General features: G+C 44.0%; 1 protein-coding gene across 1 annotated transcript in view; it reads left to right on the top strand.

Moving 5' to 3' along the window:
* LOC121281907 (multidrug resistance-associated protein 5-like) overlaps window positions 1–19243 on the top strand; it is a 252076-nt gene that overhangs the window by 56918 nt on the left and 175915 nt on the right. Inside the window, exons 4-5 of the mRNA XM_041195071.1 lie at window positions 10895–11067; window positions 15966–16121. Coding sequence (XP_041051005.1) covers window positions 10895–11067; window positions 15966–16121 — 329 coding nt within the window. The remainder of the gene's footprint in view (window positions 1–10894; window positions 11068–15965; window positions 16122–19243) is intronic.

The following is a 19243-nucleotide window of genomic DNA, read 5'->3' as shown; positions in this document are numbered from 1 at the left end:
TCTGTGTAGGAACATGATGCTTGAAAATTCTGGCAGTATAGTATTCATCTAAAAAGGCAATATTTAATTGCTGCTTTTTCACACCAAATAATATTTATAAAATTAAGATCCATTTTTTTAATGTAGGTCAAAACAAATAGCTGAAGTTTGGATACTTCATTGAGAGTCCAGATTCACTTTTGAAAGATGGTTAGAATTTTTTTCCTATAGTTTTGTTGTTTTATGAAGTTTAAGTTGCTGTGATTTGCTGCATTATTCTGTTCTTAGGCTACGTGCCAAGTTATAAAATACACGGGGGCAGTATCTGTGGTGAATGGTTTTCAAACTATATTTTATGTTGGTTTTGTGTTCATCAAGATGTTAATTTGAGGAAGGGAACTCTTCCCATTTCAAGTTCTCAGTGTCAGCATCATTTCCAGATCAGTCAGGTCAACATAAAGCCCTCGCTACTCTATATAATGATATGTCTCAGCCACACTTATTTCAGAAGAATACTCCCTACTGTTCCAATGTGACACTGTCTATCATGCATCTCCCACTTCCTTTGTCCTACTAGCCTTCGGCTATCTTAGGCTCCTCGAGCTGGAATTCCCACCCTAAACCTTTCCGTCGTTCCACTTGTTCTCATGGGTATTAGCTGTGGCTAACTAGTAGCACTGTTGCCTTTGAATCAGAAAGTTGTGGGTCCCACTCCAGAGACTTGAGCGCAAAATCTAGACTAAATATGGAGAAGATGCCTCTAGGTTGGAGGTGCCATCTTTCAGGTGAGACATTATACAGGGTCTAAGGCCCTGGTTGCCCTCTGAGATGGGCAGAAAAGGTCACATGATATTGTTTGAAGAAGAGCAGGGAAATCACCACTGCTGTCCTGGTCAATATTTATCTCTCAATCAACACCTTTTAAAAAACAGATTATCTGGTCAATATCACTTTGCTGTTTGTGGAGCTTTGCTATGTGCAAATTAATTGCCATGTTTTCTCCATTACAAAAAAGTGACTATACTTCAAAAAAGTGTTTTTGTATGTCCCTAGGTCATGAAAGGTGCTATATAAATGCAGTCTTTCTTTCATTTTAATGAAGATCATTTTATATAGCTTTCTGATGAACAGCAACTTGTATTTATGTAGTGCCTTTAACATAATAAAATGTCCCAAGATGCTTCATATGAATGTTAATCAAACAGAATTTGATTTCAAGTCATTTAGGGATATATTAGGGCAGATCGTCAAAAGCTTAATCAAGGGGGCAGCTTTATGGGAGTAGCTTGAAGGAGAAAAGAGTTAGAGGGGCAGAGATTGAGGGAGGGAATTCCAGAGCTTAAGGTCTTGTTAGCCAAAGGCAAGGCTGTCAGTGATAAAGCAATTAAAATGACATTGCTTGATGCCAGAATTGGAGGAGTGTAAATATCTTGGAGGGTCATAGGGAAAAGGCTACAGAGATAAGGAGGGCAAGACAATGGAAGGATTTGAAAACAAGAATGGGAATTTTAAAATATAGGTCAGCAAGCACATTGTTTGTAGGATGAATGAGACTTGGTTAGGCCGCAAGCAGCAGAATTTTGATTGTTTTCAAGTTTGCAAAGAATAGAATTTGAGAGGAGTTAAGCCTAGAGAAGACAAAAACATGAGTGAGGGTTTTAGCACCAGATGAGCTGATGCAGGGGCAGAGTGGAGCAATGTTACAGAGTTGGAAATAGGTAGATTTTACGATGGCATGATATGCAGACGAAAACTCACATTGGGGTCAAGCATGGCATCAAGCTTGCCAACAGTATGTTTCATCCTCAGACTGTTGCCAGGGAGCGGGATGGAGTTGGTGGCTCTGGAATGGTGTTTGTGGCAGGGACCAAAGACTATGGGCGGAATTTTCCAGTCCTGCCAAAGGTGGGTTTCATAGAGGATGCAAGTGGAAAATTCAGAGGGAGGCCAAAAATCAGATTCCCACTGGCAGAAAATCATTTTTGGAATTTTTCCCTCACCACTTCCATGAGCCTCAATTATTTACAGTATATATTCTATATAGATGAGGGAAGTGAATGTACTATCACCAAGTTTGCGGATGACACAAACATAGGTGGGAAGGCAAGTGGTGAAGATGACACAATGAGTCTACGGAGGGATATAGACAGGTTAAGTAAGTGGGCAAAAACTTGGCAGATGGAATATAATGTGGGAAAATGTGAGGTTATGAACTTTAGCAGGAAGAATAGAGGAGATGAATATTATTTAAATGGAGAATGACTGCAGAAGGCTTCAGCACAGAAGGACTTGGAAGACCTTGTGCCTGAATCCCAAAAAGCTAACATAAGTTCAACAGCTAATTGGGAAGACAAATGGAATGTTGGCCTTTATTTCAAAGGGAATGGTGTATAAAAATAGGGAAGTCTTGCTAAAACTATACAAGTTAGACCACACCTAGAATCTAAGGAAATATATACTGGCATTGTGGAGGCAGTCCAGAGAATGTTCACTAGGTTGAAGCCGGCTATGGAGAGATTTTCTTATGAGGAGAGGTTGAGTAGGTTGGGTCTCTACTCTTAGGAGTTTAGAAGAACGAGAGGTGACCTTATTGAAACATATAAGATTCTTAGTGGCCTTGACAGGGTAGATGCTGAGAGGTTGTTTCCCCTTGCAGGACAGTCTAGGACCAGAGGGCATAATCTCAGAGTAAGGGGATGCCCATTTAAAACAGAGATGAAGAGGAATTTCTTCTCTCTGAAGGTAGTGAATCTGTGGAATTCTTTACCACAGAGGGCTGTAGAGGCTGGGTCGTTAAATATATTCAAGGCTGAGTAGACAGATTTTTAATCAGTAAGGGCATCAAGGGTTATGGGGACAAGGCAGGAAAGTAGAGTTGAGGATTATCAGATCAACCATGAATTGAAAGGTGGAGCAGATGTGATGGGCTGAATGGCCTACTTCTGCTCCTGTGTCTTATGGTGGGTTGAGTTTCTCGCTGACCAATGTCAGAACCCCATTTGCATGTAATATCGTGTCATGAATTCTCATTAAAAATGCTACTTACTGGAGTCACACTACCCCTGTGTCACAGCAGTAGGAAATTAAACTGGTCTAATTTACATTTGGAAATAAGTGACATGCAGCTGTCCACCCTCACATTGAAAAATAGTCATAGTCCTTGGTCTGGGGCCAAGGTTGGAGTGAAAGATTAAAGGAATCCTGGAGATTGTGACCTCATTAAAAACACTCCTGGGGCTTTGCTGGCCATACCACAGGGCTATGCATGGCACGCACGTCATACTGCTGCTTCAGGGAGGGGAAAGGCCTGTGTGCTCAATTGGGATAAGGAAAAGCTTGTTATGCAGGGCATGTTCATTGTGCTACAATTGGCAATAGGCTTATCAGACTCAGTACTGGGCTGCAGGTGGGATGGTCATGGTTAGGGGAGGCATCTGTAGCCTGTAAACAGGGAAAAATAATAAGTGGCCGGTGGGGGTGGTACTTGAAGCTTTCCTGCGTGGTTCTCCTCTGTATGTGACCATGCACACAGCCTCAAGATGAGGCTGGGTGAGATCCACAAGGGGCAATGGGATATCAACAGTGATGGGTTCAGGTGGGAGGGCTGGAATGTCCATACAACAACAATGGGACCAGGGTTGCTGGGGGAGGCTGGCGAGTAACAGGAGGGAGGTCTACCTACACTTCCAGGAAAATTGAAGGGACCCAAACACTGATTGAGGGAGGGTCAAAGCTGGCTTCAAAATAAAAATGCAGTACCACCACCACCTTGAAACCTCAAAGTCATTGCACAGTTTAAAATCGGAACTGGAAAAGAATCTGCATGGGAAGGGTCTGAGGCAGTGTGGGAGGAGCCCATGGCTGGACGAGGGGGCCCCTTCAGGGAGCACCCTCAAACTGCTTTGAGTCACAACATTGAAATAGAGTCAGCACTGAGAAAAAAGAGGAAGACTTCCTTCAGAAGGTGCAGTTGGGGCCAATGCCTCTTGGTGCACTTTAACAAGAGACTGCAGGAGTCATTGACTTCACAATATACTTGCTCCATTTGAGAATTAACAGAGAGGTATGTGAAAATGGAAAATGCAGGCAACCGTTAAAAGGGCACCCACTCAAAGGGTGGCTCATCATACCTATGTGTCATCCTCAGAGTGCCTTGGAAGAAAGATACAATACGGCGCATAGCTCGACATGATCCATCATCAAGCAGACCATTGGCATCTTGAAGGTGTGCTTCTGATGTTTGGACCAAACAGGTGAGGCTCTGCAGTACTTTTCAGAGACAGTGTCCCACATAATCGTGGTGTATTGCTTCCTTAACAACCTGGCGGTTCAAAGGAAGGATCCCTTGCCAAAGGGAGACGCAGAGGAGGCTGAGCGCTCCTTGGATGACAAAGAGCAGGAAGGGCAGGAAACTGAAGATGGAGATGAGCATCAGCTTCCACGTGAGGATGCCATCAAAGAAGCACAATGTGGAAGACGTGCCCATGCCACACTGATAGCCACAAGATTCCTAGAGGAGTAGGGTACAAGCAACGGGACAAGACCACATTCCTTCTGTCCTTTGGTGCCATGCCAATGTATTGAAAGGCCTTTACAACCAGTGACAGAGAGCAAGTTCAGAATTCAGACTTGCATCTTCAACCCTCATGATTCACCAGGCCCTAATCTTTCAAAAGGTTAGTGGCGAAGCCTGTATCCATGTGCTCTGGGAGGTGAAAGTTGGCACAACAGCATAAACACTGCGTCAAAGCAGTCATCACCACCTTAATGAGAAACCTTTAGCTTACACTGAAATGTGCACATGGTTGGAGAGACCATCATGGCTGCAGGTCATGTGCTTTGGCACTGACAATGAAGACAGCCATCTCACTTTGAGAAACACTTACAGCTAACCCTCCAAGGCTATTGAGCTAACACATTTTGCAAACGCTTCCAGTAAAGAGTTTGACACATCTCTCTGACATAACACAAGGGTTGATTAACTATCATAATTCTACACATCACATGAATGTGAAGCTCACAAAGGGAGGCAATCACCGAGGGGGTGCATTGCTCACCCTCGCAGTAAGAGGACACATAGGTGAATATTCACAGCTATTTCAAATGACAACACCAGTCTCATGTACAGCAAATGTATTTACAAAGGTGCATGATATATACAGTGATTGAACACCTGTGACCCAGAAATGACGTCAAAGTTTCTTAATTTTTCTAACCCTATTGCTACATTTTGGTGCATTGCCGACATCCACAGCAGAGGTGGAGGCAGCCTGCTGACTATTACACACTGTTGTCCTTGATGTCTTTGGCACTCGTCCTCTAGAGGTCCGAGACCTGGAGGGCCCCAGCCTTCTTCGGGTGTCCTGCTGTGGGACAGGTGCACCCTCCTCGGCCTGTACAGCTGGAGGTGATGGGGTCACAGGCAGAGGGGATTAGGATCACTTGGACACTCTTGGAGTCTCTTGGGTAGATTGTCTCCAGCTGCTGATCCCCCCCAATGAGTGCCCAAGGGCCCCTGCCTGACTTCCTGAAGGGGAGGAGTACCTGGAAGGAGGTAGAGGTGCCCCACCACCCTCTCGCCTAGCCACTGATGGATCCCATCAATACTAAAGCGATGGAGTGCAGGTCCGAGCACAAATCCAGCAAGATCAGCCACTCTGCCCATGGAGACCTCGAAGCGCTCACAAGTTGGAACCACGACATCAGACAGAATGCAGACAGACTCCTCCATCCTTCACTCCAGTCTGTTGACTGCCTCTCACCACTCTACCTGATCTTCTGCTGCCTGCCGTCGCTTCTCCAACATGTTTGCAATGGCTATTTCCAGAGGCTCATTATCTGACTCAGACTCAGCAGTTGCCTGATCTCCAGCAGTCCTCCGAGTACCAGAGACATGGGCTGTCACTGCCTCTGAATGCTATGGAGGCGTGTCTATGAGATGTTCCCCAGAAAGTGACCTCGAGCCCATCTAGGACTGTGACCCACTGGGGTATGTCTCTCTGCATTGATGAAGGGTGCAGGTGAATGCAATGAGGGGTGTTCTTCACATGGATCCTCATCATCCTCCTCTGACGTAGGCTGGGGGCTGGGGTTGTGGTTGTGCTGGTTGGCTGTGCTGTTCTGTCTGGACCTGCTGCTCCTGTAAGAGAGAGAAGGTAGATTTAGTTCATGGACAGACTAAATACAAAATTGCATGTCACTCACTGTGAATGTCAGGGTGTGATCAACTTATGGAGCACTCATCCATACTGGCTTGCTGGGAGAGGCCGATCTTGCCTTCACCACAGGAGCAATCTCTGTCCTCCCTTGCTGACTCGGTGGCTTCCTCCTCGAATTTGGAGGGCTCATGGATGTCAGCTGTCCCTCCTCCAGCCTAGGATCTCTGTGGGCAAGCTTGGCCTGCATAAGGACAAATGGGTGGAATGTGATGAGAAGGGATGGAGCAGAGGTTGGGAAGCGTGCATGTTTCCTGTGTGTGCTGAACCCTCCCCAGTAAGGGCTGAGGATGGAATATGTGCAGCATGATAGAGGAGATGCTGGTGATGTTAAAGTGTCCATGAGACAATCAGTGCTGATGTGTCCCCCGCTAATATTGTGTGAGATCCTGAGCAGTGTAACCTTTCGAGTGCTTGAGGCCATTATGACTGTGTGATTGGAGTGAACTGAAGATTGATTTAACCTGGCAGAGCAGATAAGGTCATTCTTCCTCTTTCTGCACTGGATGGCGTTTCTTAGGCAGGTGCCCAACAAGCTGACCTTGCTTGCACCCGCTTCCCAGGTCAGCAAGGTGAGTCTGGTGGACCTCCTGGAGCCGTCCCTCAGGTAAAGGACAACCCAGCGCTGGCAGACTCCACAGATGAGGGTCTCAAGGGAGTCATTGCTGAACTTTGATGCAGCTTTTTTATTGGGTGCAGCCATATGAAGACAGCAAGGCTGGAGCGAGTGAATGTGTGTTTGGGTACTGTTTAAATATGGCGCCTGGACCTTCACCCCCACTAGGTGACAGTGGGGCCAATGAATCGATGCCCATCCCGACATGTGATTTGGAGAGCTACTCACTAACACATAATTAGTTACCTTCCAAGCATGAAATCAGGTGGGAGTTCCCGCCATGCCCCCCAGCGGCAAACTTGCTGCGAAACCGCCCGCCACCACACTTAGAGTGGAATTTACCATTTTGAAGTCTATGTTTTCAGCCTTCCCAATATTTAGTTAGAGGAAATTTCTGCTCATCACAAACTGGATGTTGAACAAGCAGTTTGATAATTCAGAGACAGTGGCGGGGTTGGGAAAGGTGGTGGCGAGGTAGAGCTGGGTTTCATCAGTGCACGTGGAAACTGATGCTGTGTTCAGATGATGTCGTTGAGGGGCACCAGAGGTGATGGTGTGGGAATTGGAAGGAACTCTGACTATGACTGGATAGATAAGAATGGAACCAAGCAAGTACATTCCACCAAATTGGATAAGGGAGGAGACGTGTTAGAGGAGGATGGTGCAGTCAACCGTGTTGAAGGCTGAAAACAGAGCAAGGATGATGAGGGATAGTTTACCACAGTCACTCCCAGTGAATATATTCAGTAGACTCATACAGGCCAGGAAAGTCCAAGTTGGACCCTGAATCTGTGCTGAATTAACTGATATCAGCCAAATTAGAGACAGACTTTTTTCCCCTAATGTAGACAGGGGGCATTCTTGTTTGGGTTCCCCTTCCTGTTCAATATGGAGCAAACTCTGCTGGAAATGTGCATGTGTGGGTGATTGGACTAGGCTATGGTGCTCCCAGAGTCAATTATCCAGCCAATATTAGCTGGCAAAATGAAATAACTCACACTCCAAAAGGATTCCATAGAACCACACCTCACTAAGGAATCCACAATCTTGAAGGTGGGAGGAAAAAGATGAGAATTTTGTCATAATTAAAAACAAAATGTTTGATTTAAGACAATGGACAATAACAAAAGCTGGTTGGATATTAATTTGTAGTGTAAGCAATGCTATTTATTTACTTATTTTTTAAAATTACAAAATTAATTTGCAGGTGATTGTTCTTGTGACTGAGATGGACAGATTTTGACTTTCAGGGAATCGAGTGACATGGGGAACAGGCAGGGAAGTGAAGTTAAAACCCAGTATCAGCCATGATCATATTGAATGGCGAAGCAGTCTTGATGAGCCATATGGTCTATTCCTGCTCCTATTTCTTGCCGTTTTGGTATATTTATTTCAGCAGTGGTTATTTTTGTTTTTGTGAATTTGCACAAGCTATGATTTAATGTCAAACTTGATAATGTTAAAAATAATATTTATTCAGAGTAGAAAAATTTAAAAATGTTTACAACTTTATGACCCCTATCATTTCTGCACAGCAAAAGTGCTGTAAACTCAACAGAATTATTTTACTCCCAGGGCATGGGTTTATAAAGTATGTCAGTATTACCAATTAAGGCTGCACGCAGTCTTTGTAGAGCAATTATATTACATTGATCCGTGCTGGATCTGTATTGACATAACAAAATTACTATCTACCAGCAGTTAGAGAGTAAAAAGTAATGCTTCAACTACCACATTTTGTTTTGATGATTTTTTTTGTGCTTATCAATGAACTCAGTGTCAGCATTAAGCACTCCAAGACCAGTTATAGCCTGACAAGAGGCTGAGAAAGCTTTCACAATTTTGCTGCAACAATCTACCTTATTCCTACTATTATCCTTTCTTGCTGCAGTTTATTTTAAAGGTCTTCTCATTGAGATTGTTGGTTTGATATTGTTATGAATTCAATTCATAATGTGTGTGTGTGTGCTATGTAAGTTTGCAGTCTATGGACATTGTAACATGTAAAAGGTACAGTATGTTCCAATGCTGTTAAATTGGCTCCTGCCTAGTAACAAGGGCGGGGCCTGCTGGGAGTGTTTTGATTGGTCCTCCAGATCAGTTCAAGAGTCAGTCAATTTGAGTCAGAAAAGAGCTTCCAGGCAGCAACAGTTCTGTGAACTGGTTGTGCAGTTGGGACTTGGGAGACAACCCAGGAGCTGTTTGGTGGCTCCATGCTGTGGAAAAGGTTAGGGCTAAAAGAAACCCTGGGAGCCACTGATAGTTCAGTGCAGCTGAGAGTGGGTTCAAGGAAGCCCACAAGCAATATTTATTTTTATTCATCCTTGGAATGTGGGCTTCACTGGCTGGGCCAGCATTTATTGCCCATCCCTAGTTGCCCTTGAGAAAGTGGTGGTGAGCTGCCTTCTTGAACTGCTGCAGCCCCTTGGTGTGGGTACACCCACAGTGCTGTTAGGAAGGGAGTTCCAGGATTTTGATCCAGTGACAGTGAAGGAACAGCAATATATTTCCAAGTCAGGATGGTGAGTGACTTGGATGGATAGATGGGGTTTTTCCCATCTATCTGTTGCCCTTGTCCTTCTAGATGGTAGTGGTCGTGGGTTTGGAAGGTGCTGTCTATGGAGCCTTGGTGAATTACTGCAGTGCATCTTGTAGATGGTACACACTGCTGCTACTGTGCATTGGTGGAGGAGGGAGTGAACCTTTGTAGATGTGGTGCCAATCAAGCGGGCTGCTTTGTCCTGGATGGTATCAAGCTTCTTGAGTGTTGCAGGAGCTGCACTCATCCAGGCAATTGGGGAGCATTCCTTCACATTCAGATGGTGGTCAGGCTTTGGGGAGTCAGGAGGTGGGTTAATCATCGCACTATTCCTAGCCTCTGACCTGCTCTTGTAGCCACAGTATTTATATGGATAGTCCAGCTCAGTTTCTGGGCAATGGTAATCCCCAGGACATTGATGGTGGGGGAATTCAGTGGTGAACATCAAGGGGCGAAGGTTGGATTCTCTCTTTTCGGAGATGATCATTGCCTGGCACTTGTGTGGCGCAAATGTTACTTGCCATTTGTCAGCCCAAGCCTGGATATTGTCAAGGTCTTGATGCATTTGGACATAGACTGCTTCAGTATCTGAGGAGTTGCGAATGGTGCTGAACATTGTGCAAACAGCAGCGAACATCTCCACTTCTGACCTTATGATGAAAGGGAAGTACAGCTTGGTAAAAAGCTGAAATTCTGCTGGTAATTAGACATTTGTGAGACGTCTCCGGAATCCTTCCAAATACAGTTTCAGGAAGAGATTAAACTACCAAGAGCTGATCAGTCATTGAAGCAGGCCAGGTCAGAGCAGCTCTGAAGGAGTTCCAATGCTAGATCTTTGAAAGTGCAAAATTGGAATCTCTTGTGAAGAAGGCAGAGTCTCAATGAGATTTGGTGACTCAGTGTCTGTGATGTCTGGGTGGGTTGCTGAGAAATTTGTGGGATCTGCCTTAAATGCATTTGATGTGCAATGTAGTGTGTTCAACCACAGTTTGTTAATTAATTCACATCTACCTCATACCTATCCCGAATGTTAGAGTATAAGATATAATTTGTAAATTGTTTTATCTTTTATGAAGTGTACAGTAAATTTTGTTTTTCCTGTTTGTTCAAAAATTGTGGAATCTTGTGTCTTTATTCTAAAAGCAGGGTGCCTTTAATCTCAACCTTTAATTTAAACAAAACATTACTGGTCCCTAACTGGATCCCCCCCCCCCCCCCCCCAAACGTCCTGGGGTCTGGCCAAGGATTGTAACAACATGAAATTGCAAACAGACACGTGTGTGTTGTTTTCCACTAGAAACTGATTGAATTACCCAAATTCATTTTATTTTGATGGATAGCCAACAAACAAATGTTTTCATTCCATCAACTGGGTTGAATTCAAATCCAATTCCCAATAGCTAACCCAATACTCTATTCAGTTTCCTCAAAACTCCCAGCACAGAATAAAAAAAGTGACGAATTCAATATGTTAGAAGACACAAATTATTCTGCCATATAAATATATATTTATAATGGTCCTACAACTGTGTTTTGCTCTGTTAGGTGCACTTGCATAAAACACCTGATTCTAAGGAAGAATGTCAAGAAGAGTTTCCCTCCAGAAATTCTGCCAGCTCTAACCTGCAAATACTGGAGGAAGAGGAAGATGGAAAAATACACAAGGGGAAGTACCACCAAAGTTTCCAGCTATTCAAGCCCATCCGAACAACACATAAGTAAGTAAACATGTCAGACAAGTACAATAGTAGCAGGATAGCAGCATATAGCTCGGGGAAATCCAGACAAACTCTCTTCCTTTGTTGGGAATGGGGTGGGGGGGTTGGTGGTGGAGACCAAGGCTTCTTCAATCTGGTGATGTACCTATGCGCTATGGGTTAGGATAGATCAGATCTGGTAAATCCGCAAGAGCTGATGACCCACTGCAGCTAAAAGAGCTGCAATGATATAGTGGATGTGCTAGCTATGATTTCTTAAAATTTCTTAGATTCAGGAATGGTTCCACTAAATTGAAAGCTGTCAAATGTTACACCACTTTCCAAGAAATGAGGGAGAGAGAAAGCAATGAATTACAGGCCAGTTAGCCTAACATCAGTTGTTGAGAAAATGCTGGAATTTTAGAGTTTGAGGATGTAACTAATAGGGCAGTAGATAAAGGGGAACTAGATGTACATACCTGGATTTTCAAAAAGCATTCAATAACGTGCGGCACAAAAGGTTAATAGACAAAATAAGGACTCGTACAGACATACATAAGAGTATACAAAATAGGAGCAGAAGTAGGCCGTTTGGCCCCTCGAGCCTGCTCTGCCATTCAGTAAGATCATGGATGATCTGTGTTTCAAATTCCACATTCCCATCTACCTCCAATAACCTTTGATTCCCTTGCCTAACAAGAATCTACCAACTTTGTCTTAAAAGCATTCAATGACCCTGCCTCAGAAGGTGGTGGAGGCGGAGAGTTCCAAAGTCGCACAACTCAGAAAAAAATTCTCCTCATCTGTCCTAAAAGGGTGACCCCTAATTTTAAAACAGTGCCCCTGAGTTCTGGACTCTCCCACAAGAGGAAACGTCCTTTCCACGTCCACCTTGTTGAGGCCATTCAGGATCTTATATACTTCAATCAAATCATTCCTCATTCTAAACTGCAGTGGAAACAAACCCAGTCTGTCCAACCTTTCCTCATAAGGCAACCAGCTCATTCCAGGTATCAATCTAGTAAGTCACCTCTGAACCGCCTCCAATGCAGTTACATCCTTCCTTAAATAAAAAGGCCAAAACTACATACTGTATTCGAGATGTGGTCTCACCAAAGCCCTGTATAAGTGAAGCATAACATCTTTATTTTTATGTTCAATTCCTCTTGTAATTAAGGAAAGCACTACGATTAACCTTCTTTATTACTTGCTGTACCTGTTACAAACTTTGTGACTCATGCAATAGAACACCTAGATCCCTCTGCACCTTTGGATTCTGCAGTCATTCTCCATTTAAGTAATACTCTGCTTTAGTTCTTCCTGCCAAAGTGAACAACTTCATACTTTCCCAAATGATTACTCCATCTGCCAGATTTTTGCCCACTGAAACCCCGCATCTGGAGCACTATGTGCAGTTTTGGCCTCCACATTTAAGAAAGGATATACTTGCATTGGAGGCAGTACAATGAAGGTTCCCTAAATTGGCCCCTGGGATGAGGGGCTTGTCCTAGAATGAAAGGCTGAGTAAATTGTGCTTATATTCTCTGGAGTTTAGAAGTATGAGAGGCGATCTCATTGCAATCTACAAAATTCTGAAGGAGCTTGACAGGGTGGATGCTGAGATTGTTCTTGCTGGATGCTGAGATTGTTCCTGCTGGTCAGGGGTGCGGGGGGTGGGGGGGAAACGCAGTCTCAGGATATGGGGCCAATCATTTTGAATTGAGAGGATGAGCAATTTCCTCACTTAAAAGGGTTATGAATATTTGGAATTTTCTACCCCAGAGGGCTGTGGATGCTCAATCGTTGAATACATTTAAGACTGGGATAGACAGATTTTTGGCGTCTCAGGGAATTAAGGGATATGGGACCAGGTGGGAAAATGCAGTTGATGCCCAAGATCACCCATGGTATTGAATGATGGAGCAGGCTCGATGGTGTGTGGAATATTGCTGCTTCTACTTATATACACTAGAACTCCCTTTTTTATTAATTGGTTTATTTTCCAAAAAAAATAGTATATACTAGAACTAGATGCAGGAGTAGGTCATTCGATCCCTCAAGCCTGCTCCACCATTTGAAAAGGTCATGGCTGATCGGATTGCAGCCTCAACTCTACTTTGCTGCAATAATGTTAGATTCTTCATTAACAAGGGAGTCAATCTAACACCGCCTTAAAATGTATTCAATGATCCAGCCTCCACTGCTGTCTGGGAAAGAATTCCACAGACTAACCATCCTCAGAAAAAGAATTCTCCTTATCTCCATCTCAAATGGGAGACAGGTTTTTTTTTAAAAAACTGTGTCCTCTAGTTGTAGTACCTCCCATAAAGGAAAACATCCTCTCCACTTCCACCCTGTCAAGCACCCTCAGGAACTTATATGTTTCAATAATATCATCTCTCGTTCTTTTAAACTCCAATGGATGGAGGCCCAACCTGTCTTCATTATTTACCCTTCATCCCAGGAGATATCATGAACGTGCACATCTATATTTAGGAGGCACTCAGCTGTATACAAATTGAAGGCAAATAAAATTTTGACAGCCAGTGATGGATATCCCCTGTCTTGTTTGCATGAGTGTGTACAGTTTTATGACAGTCCTTCTGTACAATTTTATGACAGTCTTTCATGTACAATTGATTCACCCCTTACAGAAGAGTTGCAGTGCAAGAGCATGACTAACTAAACTCAATTTTGCAAATTAGGCAACCTTTATGCTTCCTCTAAGCCTTCACCTCCTCTTCCAATCATGCAAACACAAAGGGATATCCATGAAGGCAATCTGGTATGAAATATGCCTGGGTAAAAGAGCAGATCTTGCAGATGGTTTACACCTTTAAGATACAAGATGCATTTGAAATATAAATTATCATTTGGCACAATAAAAAATGGATGTGACTAACAATGATGGAGACAATGGGCTGCATTTTACAGCCACTCCACCAGGTGTGTTTTCAGCAGGGGACACAAAATATGACAGATGGCAAGCCCACTGCCTTCTTGCCCATCCCCAACTTGGTCACCTAAAACAGTCGGTTGGCAGATGCCAAAATTGGCAGCCTGCCATCCATTTTGAGTAGTAATTAATGGGCAATTGATCTTAGTACCACAAGCAATTGACATACGCTGCCCATGTCATAATATGGTTGGTGTTGGCCAGCTGTTTTTTTTTAAAACCCAAATGGCTAAAAGGCAGGAAGGAAGGTCCTTCAGTCAGTGTCCTATATACATTGGGCCAACCCCCCAGCCCTAAAAAAGATGATAACCCTCCCCCCATTTAATGCCTTCCTGCCTGACCTCCAAAACCTGCCTCCCCTCCCGAGGGTGCCAAATCCATTCCCACCCTAAAAGCCCAGGACTTAGCTTAGTCTCGGATCCATTGGTCTTCTTCTAGGGACTTGCTTGCAATCCTGGCAGCATCCACTACTGAATTCCCGCACTGCTGGGACTGCATTGGCCAGCAGCTCTCAAGAGTGGGATTTCCTCCCCTCAGTGGGAGGAAGTCTCTCTCTCTCTGCTCATTTAGGCCACTCTAGTGTTATCGCAGGGTGGCATTTTTTTAAAAAATATAAAGTTGGTCAACTTGAAACCGACTTGTTGTGAGCAATAAATCTGCCCCCCCCAGTAAAATTTTATGTCACCCCTTAAAGTGACAGGTTTCAACACTGCGGTCACTCAATCCGTAGTATTCTATAGACATTATGGGATGGTATCCTAATTTTGGGACATTAATGTGAGTTTCATGCAGGTAGTACTTCTGTTGCTTCTGGAAATCCTTATAATATGCAATCATTAAACCTCAGTAGCCATATATATGGAGCACCAATTCTAAAGTGATACAATATAAATAAGTGTCTAAAACACATTGTAGGCCTTGGAGTTCTATTCTACAGAAAAATAGCATCAAAACAGGTTACACCTTTAAACCAAAATGCAGTTACGTTCTTCCAACCCTTGCCTCAAGGAAACTTATTGTTGATCACCAAACTAAAAATTGTGTATTTTTCAACATTTAATTACCATGCTGATAGTGAGGTAAATTATTTTCAATACTTAGAAAAGCCTTTGTTTTTCTCAATTACATACTTGCCTTGCCTTCCCCTGGGAAAATTGAGGCAGATTTTTTTCCCCCACCAACCCATGGAACACTTGTTATTTCATGGCAATATACTTCTTCAGTCAATCTCCACATCCTCAGGTCAACAACAATAATCTCCATTTTTACTCAGCACTTCTTAACAAGGTAGAACATTACATGTCACTTCATAGAGATGTTAATGGCTGCTGTGGTAAGGAGTTGTATCAAGAGCCAAGTGATGCTGTGCTCAGTGGGCCTGATGGAGAAGATGAATTTAATAAGAAGGAAGGGTGAAGCTGCAGGGTGACGAGGTCAGGAGTATGAGAAGATGAGAGGAGTCAGTGCAAAGTAGAAGGAGTCTTAACAGATTGTCTCAAATCTTTGAAAAGTCTGTTCACACTTGATGTTGGAAGTAAAGTGGTGAGGGGAGCTAGTCTGTTATTGATGCAAGGGGTGTGGATTGGTTCTGGGTTTAGTTTACATTATTGTGTGTACAAACACAGCAAGTTCAACTTCTTGTAAAGTTGATGTCCATTTTGAATACTGTTGTGGAACTCAACATACTGCCTTCAATTCAGAATAACAAAGTTGCTGATGGACACAATCCTGCTGAAATATTAAATGCAACATTTTCCTACTACTGACTAGTAACAATAAAACAATGGATAAGTATTGTACATATTAATACTACAGTTAACAAACAAACAATATGTTAAGATATTAATTATCCAGAATTAAAAAGTCTTAATTGTTTAATATGCCTAATTGACGTATTCACTAGTGTGAAATGTTTCGGAAACTTCTAGCTGATGTCAGTTTAATAGATACCCTTTTCTTTCAGGCACAAACATCCAATTGACAACTCAGGCCTATTCTCTTTTATGACCTTGAATTGGCTTTCTCCTCTAGCTTGGAAGGCCTACAAGTACTCTCGACTGGAAATGACAGATCTCTGGAACTTGTCCAGAAATGAATCCTCCGAATTAAATTCGCGACGGTAAGAATATCTAGAATTACTAGGCAACTTGCTTCTGTTGTGCATTTTGCCATGTCATCTCAGTAACTTCAAATCAACAAGATCAAGAAACAAGATCTTTTCTGAAAACAGAGCGAGGAGAGAAACACTTAACTCTGAGCTAGAGTCGGAGACTTCAGACATATTAGATTTACTTAACTGAATTATTACCCAGGAAATGTTGAACAGAAAAAACCTAGCTTAACTCCTGGGTAACTCCAAAACTGACCCCCTCAAATCACCGTGACCTCCCCCTACCACCTGACTACCCCTCAGATCCACCTTACCCGCTCATTCATCCACTCACCCATTCACTAACATTCAAACTTGACCATTAAACTTACCATACAACAGTTAGTAAAGTAAAAAGGAGGCATATCCTGCCTTTGGCAGCATCAGCGGAGAAGAAAAGAGTTGACGTTTCGAGTCCTCATGACCCTTCGACAGAACTTGAGTTCGAGTCCAAGAAAGAGTTGAAATATAAGCTGGTTTAAGGTGTGTGTGTGGGGGGGTGGAGAGAGAGAGAGAGAGAGAAGTGGAGTGGGGGTGTGGTTGTAGGGACAAACAAGCAGTGATAGAAGCAGATCATCAAAAGATGTCAACAACAATAGGACAAAAGAACACATAGGTGTTAAAGTTAAAGTTGGTGATATTATCTAAACGAATGTGCTAATTAAGAATGAATGGCACTTTACAGCCTTCCGGACTGAATATTGAATTCAACAACTTTAGGTCGTGAGCTCCCTCCCCCATCCCCACCCCCTTTCTGTTTCCCCCTTCCTTTTTTTTTTCCAATAAATTATAAAGATTTTCCTTTTCCCACCTATTTCCATTATTAAAAAAAAACCCCCACTAGAGCTATACCTTGAGTGCCCTACCATCCATTCTTAATTAGCACATTCGTTTAGGTAATATCACCAACTTTAACTTTAACACCTATGTGTTCTATTGTACTATTGTCGTTGACGTCTTTTGATGATCTGCTTCTATCACTGCTTGTTTGTCCCTACAACCACACCACCCCCCCCACCTCTCTGTCTCTCTATCTCTCCGCCCCCCACACACACACCTTAAACCAGCTTATATTTCAACTCTTTCTTGGACTCGAATTCAAGTTCTGTCGAAGGGTCATGAGGACTTGAAACGTCAACTCTTTTCTTCTCCGCCGATGCTGCCAGACCTGCTGAGTTTTTCCAGATAATTCTGTTTTTGTTTTTGTTTTAGATTTCCAGCATCCGCAGTTTTTTTGTTTTTATCTCTGTGTTTAATTGACTGCCACTGCTCTTCAAGAAATGCCTACCTCCTTGAAGAAGTTCTGTTCTTTTCTGCGACAAGATTTCCGTTCCTCTTTTGCCCTGCTCACCTTCCTTGCTTTCCATTTCCCTCCTGGTGTTTGACAAGGTGTTTACTAAAACCCGCTTTCACAGCCATATCTCCTTTCTCAGTGACTGTCTCCATCTCCAACTTACCCCACGTGGATTTCAACTGAAATTCCACCCCTCATGTTTCGAACCCACCCAGGATTACAGGTATCTCCGGGACATAAAACGTTTCTCGGACTGCTGTTCCCGTCACATTCTGAAATCCACACTCAGTGCCATGCGCCGCCATATGAACACACTCGACCTCTCCCTCCAGCAGCACCGCCGTACCCTTTTTCAAAGTTGCGCGTGCCCCCAGTTTCATTTTATCCTTCAGCTCATCCGACGCCTCAACAAGAAACTTTTTCTCTTTCTCTCATGTGCTAAGGAACGCAAGCTGCAACAACTCATCGACACCAACACCCATCTAGGACCCTCCACCCCTGCCTGTCCCTCCGTCCCCACCCCATCTTCCAATCCCAACCCCAGCCGTGTATTCACTATACCCCCTGACCTTCCCCTCGCCGATGCTGAACGTTCAGTGCTCAGCAAAGAACTTAGTTTCATACCCTTACGCCCTCACCTCAATGAATTTCGGACTCGGCATGATGCTGAACTCTTCTTCCGCCGTCTTCGTCTCCGGGCTCACTTCTTTGGGCAGGAGTCCTCTCCCAGTTCAACGGATCCTTTTACCCATCTCCAATATTCTCCCTCCACCTGGACCCCTCCCTCTGGATTCTTACCTTCTTTTGATCTTTTCATTGAGAACTGTCGGCGCGACATTAGTCGTCTCAATTTCTCTGCTCCTCTCACCCATTCTAACCTGTCTCTCTCTGAACTTACTGCACTCCATTCTCTCAGGTCCAACCCTGACATTGTCATCAAACCCGCTGACAAGGGTGGTGCTGTTGTTGTCTGGCGCACTGACCTCTACCTCGCGGAGGCTGAGTGTCAACTCGCAGACACTTCCTCCTACCTCTCCCTGGACCATGACCCCACCACTGAACATCAAGCCATTGTTTCCAGGACTGTCACTGACCTCATCTCCTCTGGGGATCTTCCTCCCACAGCTTCCAACCTGATAGTCGCCCAACCTCAGACGGCCCGCTTCTATCTCCTACCCAAAATCCACAAACAGAACTGCCCTGGTAGACCGATCGTCTCAGCTTGCTCCTGCCCCACAGAACTCATTTCTTGTTATCTTGACTCCCTTCTCTCTCCCCTTGTCCAGTCCCTTCCCACCTACATCCGTGATTCCTCTGACACCTTACGTCACATCAACAATTTCCAGTTCCCTGGCCCCAACCGCTTCCTCTTCACCATGGACGTCCAATCCCTCTACACCTCCATCCCCCACCAGGATGGTCTGAGGGCCCTTAGCTTCTTCCTCGAACAGAGGCCCGAACAATCCCCATCCACCACTACTCTCCTCCGTCTGGCTGAACTTGTTCTCACACTGAACAATTTCTCCTTCAACTCCTCTCACTTCCTCCAAATAAAAGGTGTGGCTATGGGTACCCGCATGGGCCCCAGCTATGCCTGTCTCTTTATGGGGTATGTGGAACATTCCTTGTTCCAGTCCTACTCCGGCCCCCTTCCACAACTCTTTCTCCGGTACATCGATGATTACTTCGGTGCCGCTTCATGCTCTCGTCGGGACTTGGAAAAATTTATTAATTTTCTTCCAATCTCCACCCCTCCATCATTTTCACGTGGTCCATCTCTGACACTTCCCTTCCCTTC

The sequence above is a fragment of the Carcharodon carcharias genome, chromosome 9 (genome assembly GCF_017639515.1).
Source record: "Carcharodon carcharias isolate sCarCar2 chromosome 9, sCarCar2.pri, whole genome shotgun sequence".
In the NCBI taxonomy this organism is placed as follows: domain Eukaryota; kingdom Metazoa; phylum Chordata; class Chondrichthyes; order Lamniformes; family Lamnidae; genus Carcharodon; species Carcharodon carcharias.
The sequence above is the reverse complement of the archived record's forward strand: the minus strand, read 5'-3'. Positions and strand labels throughout refer to the sequence as shown.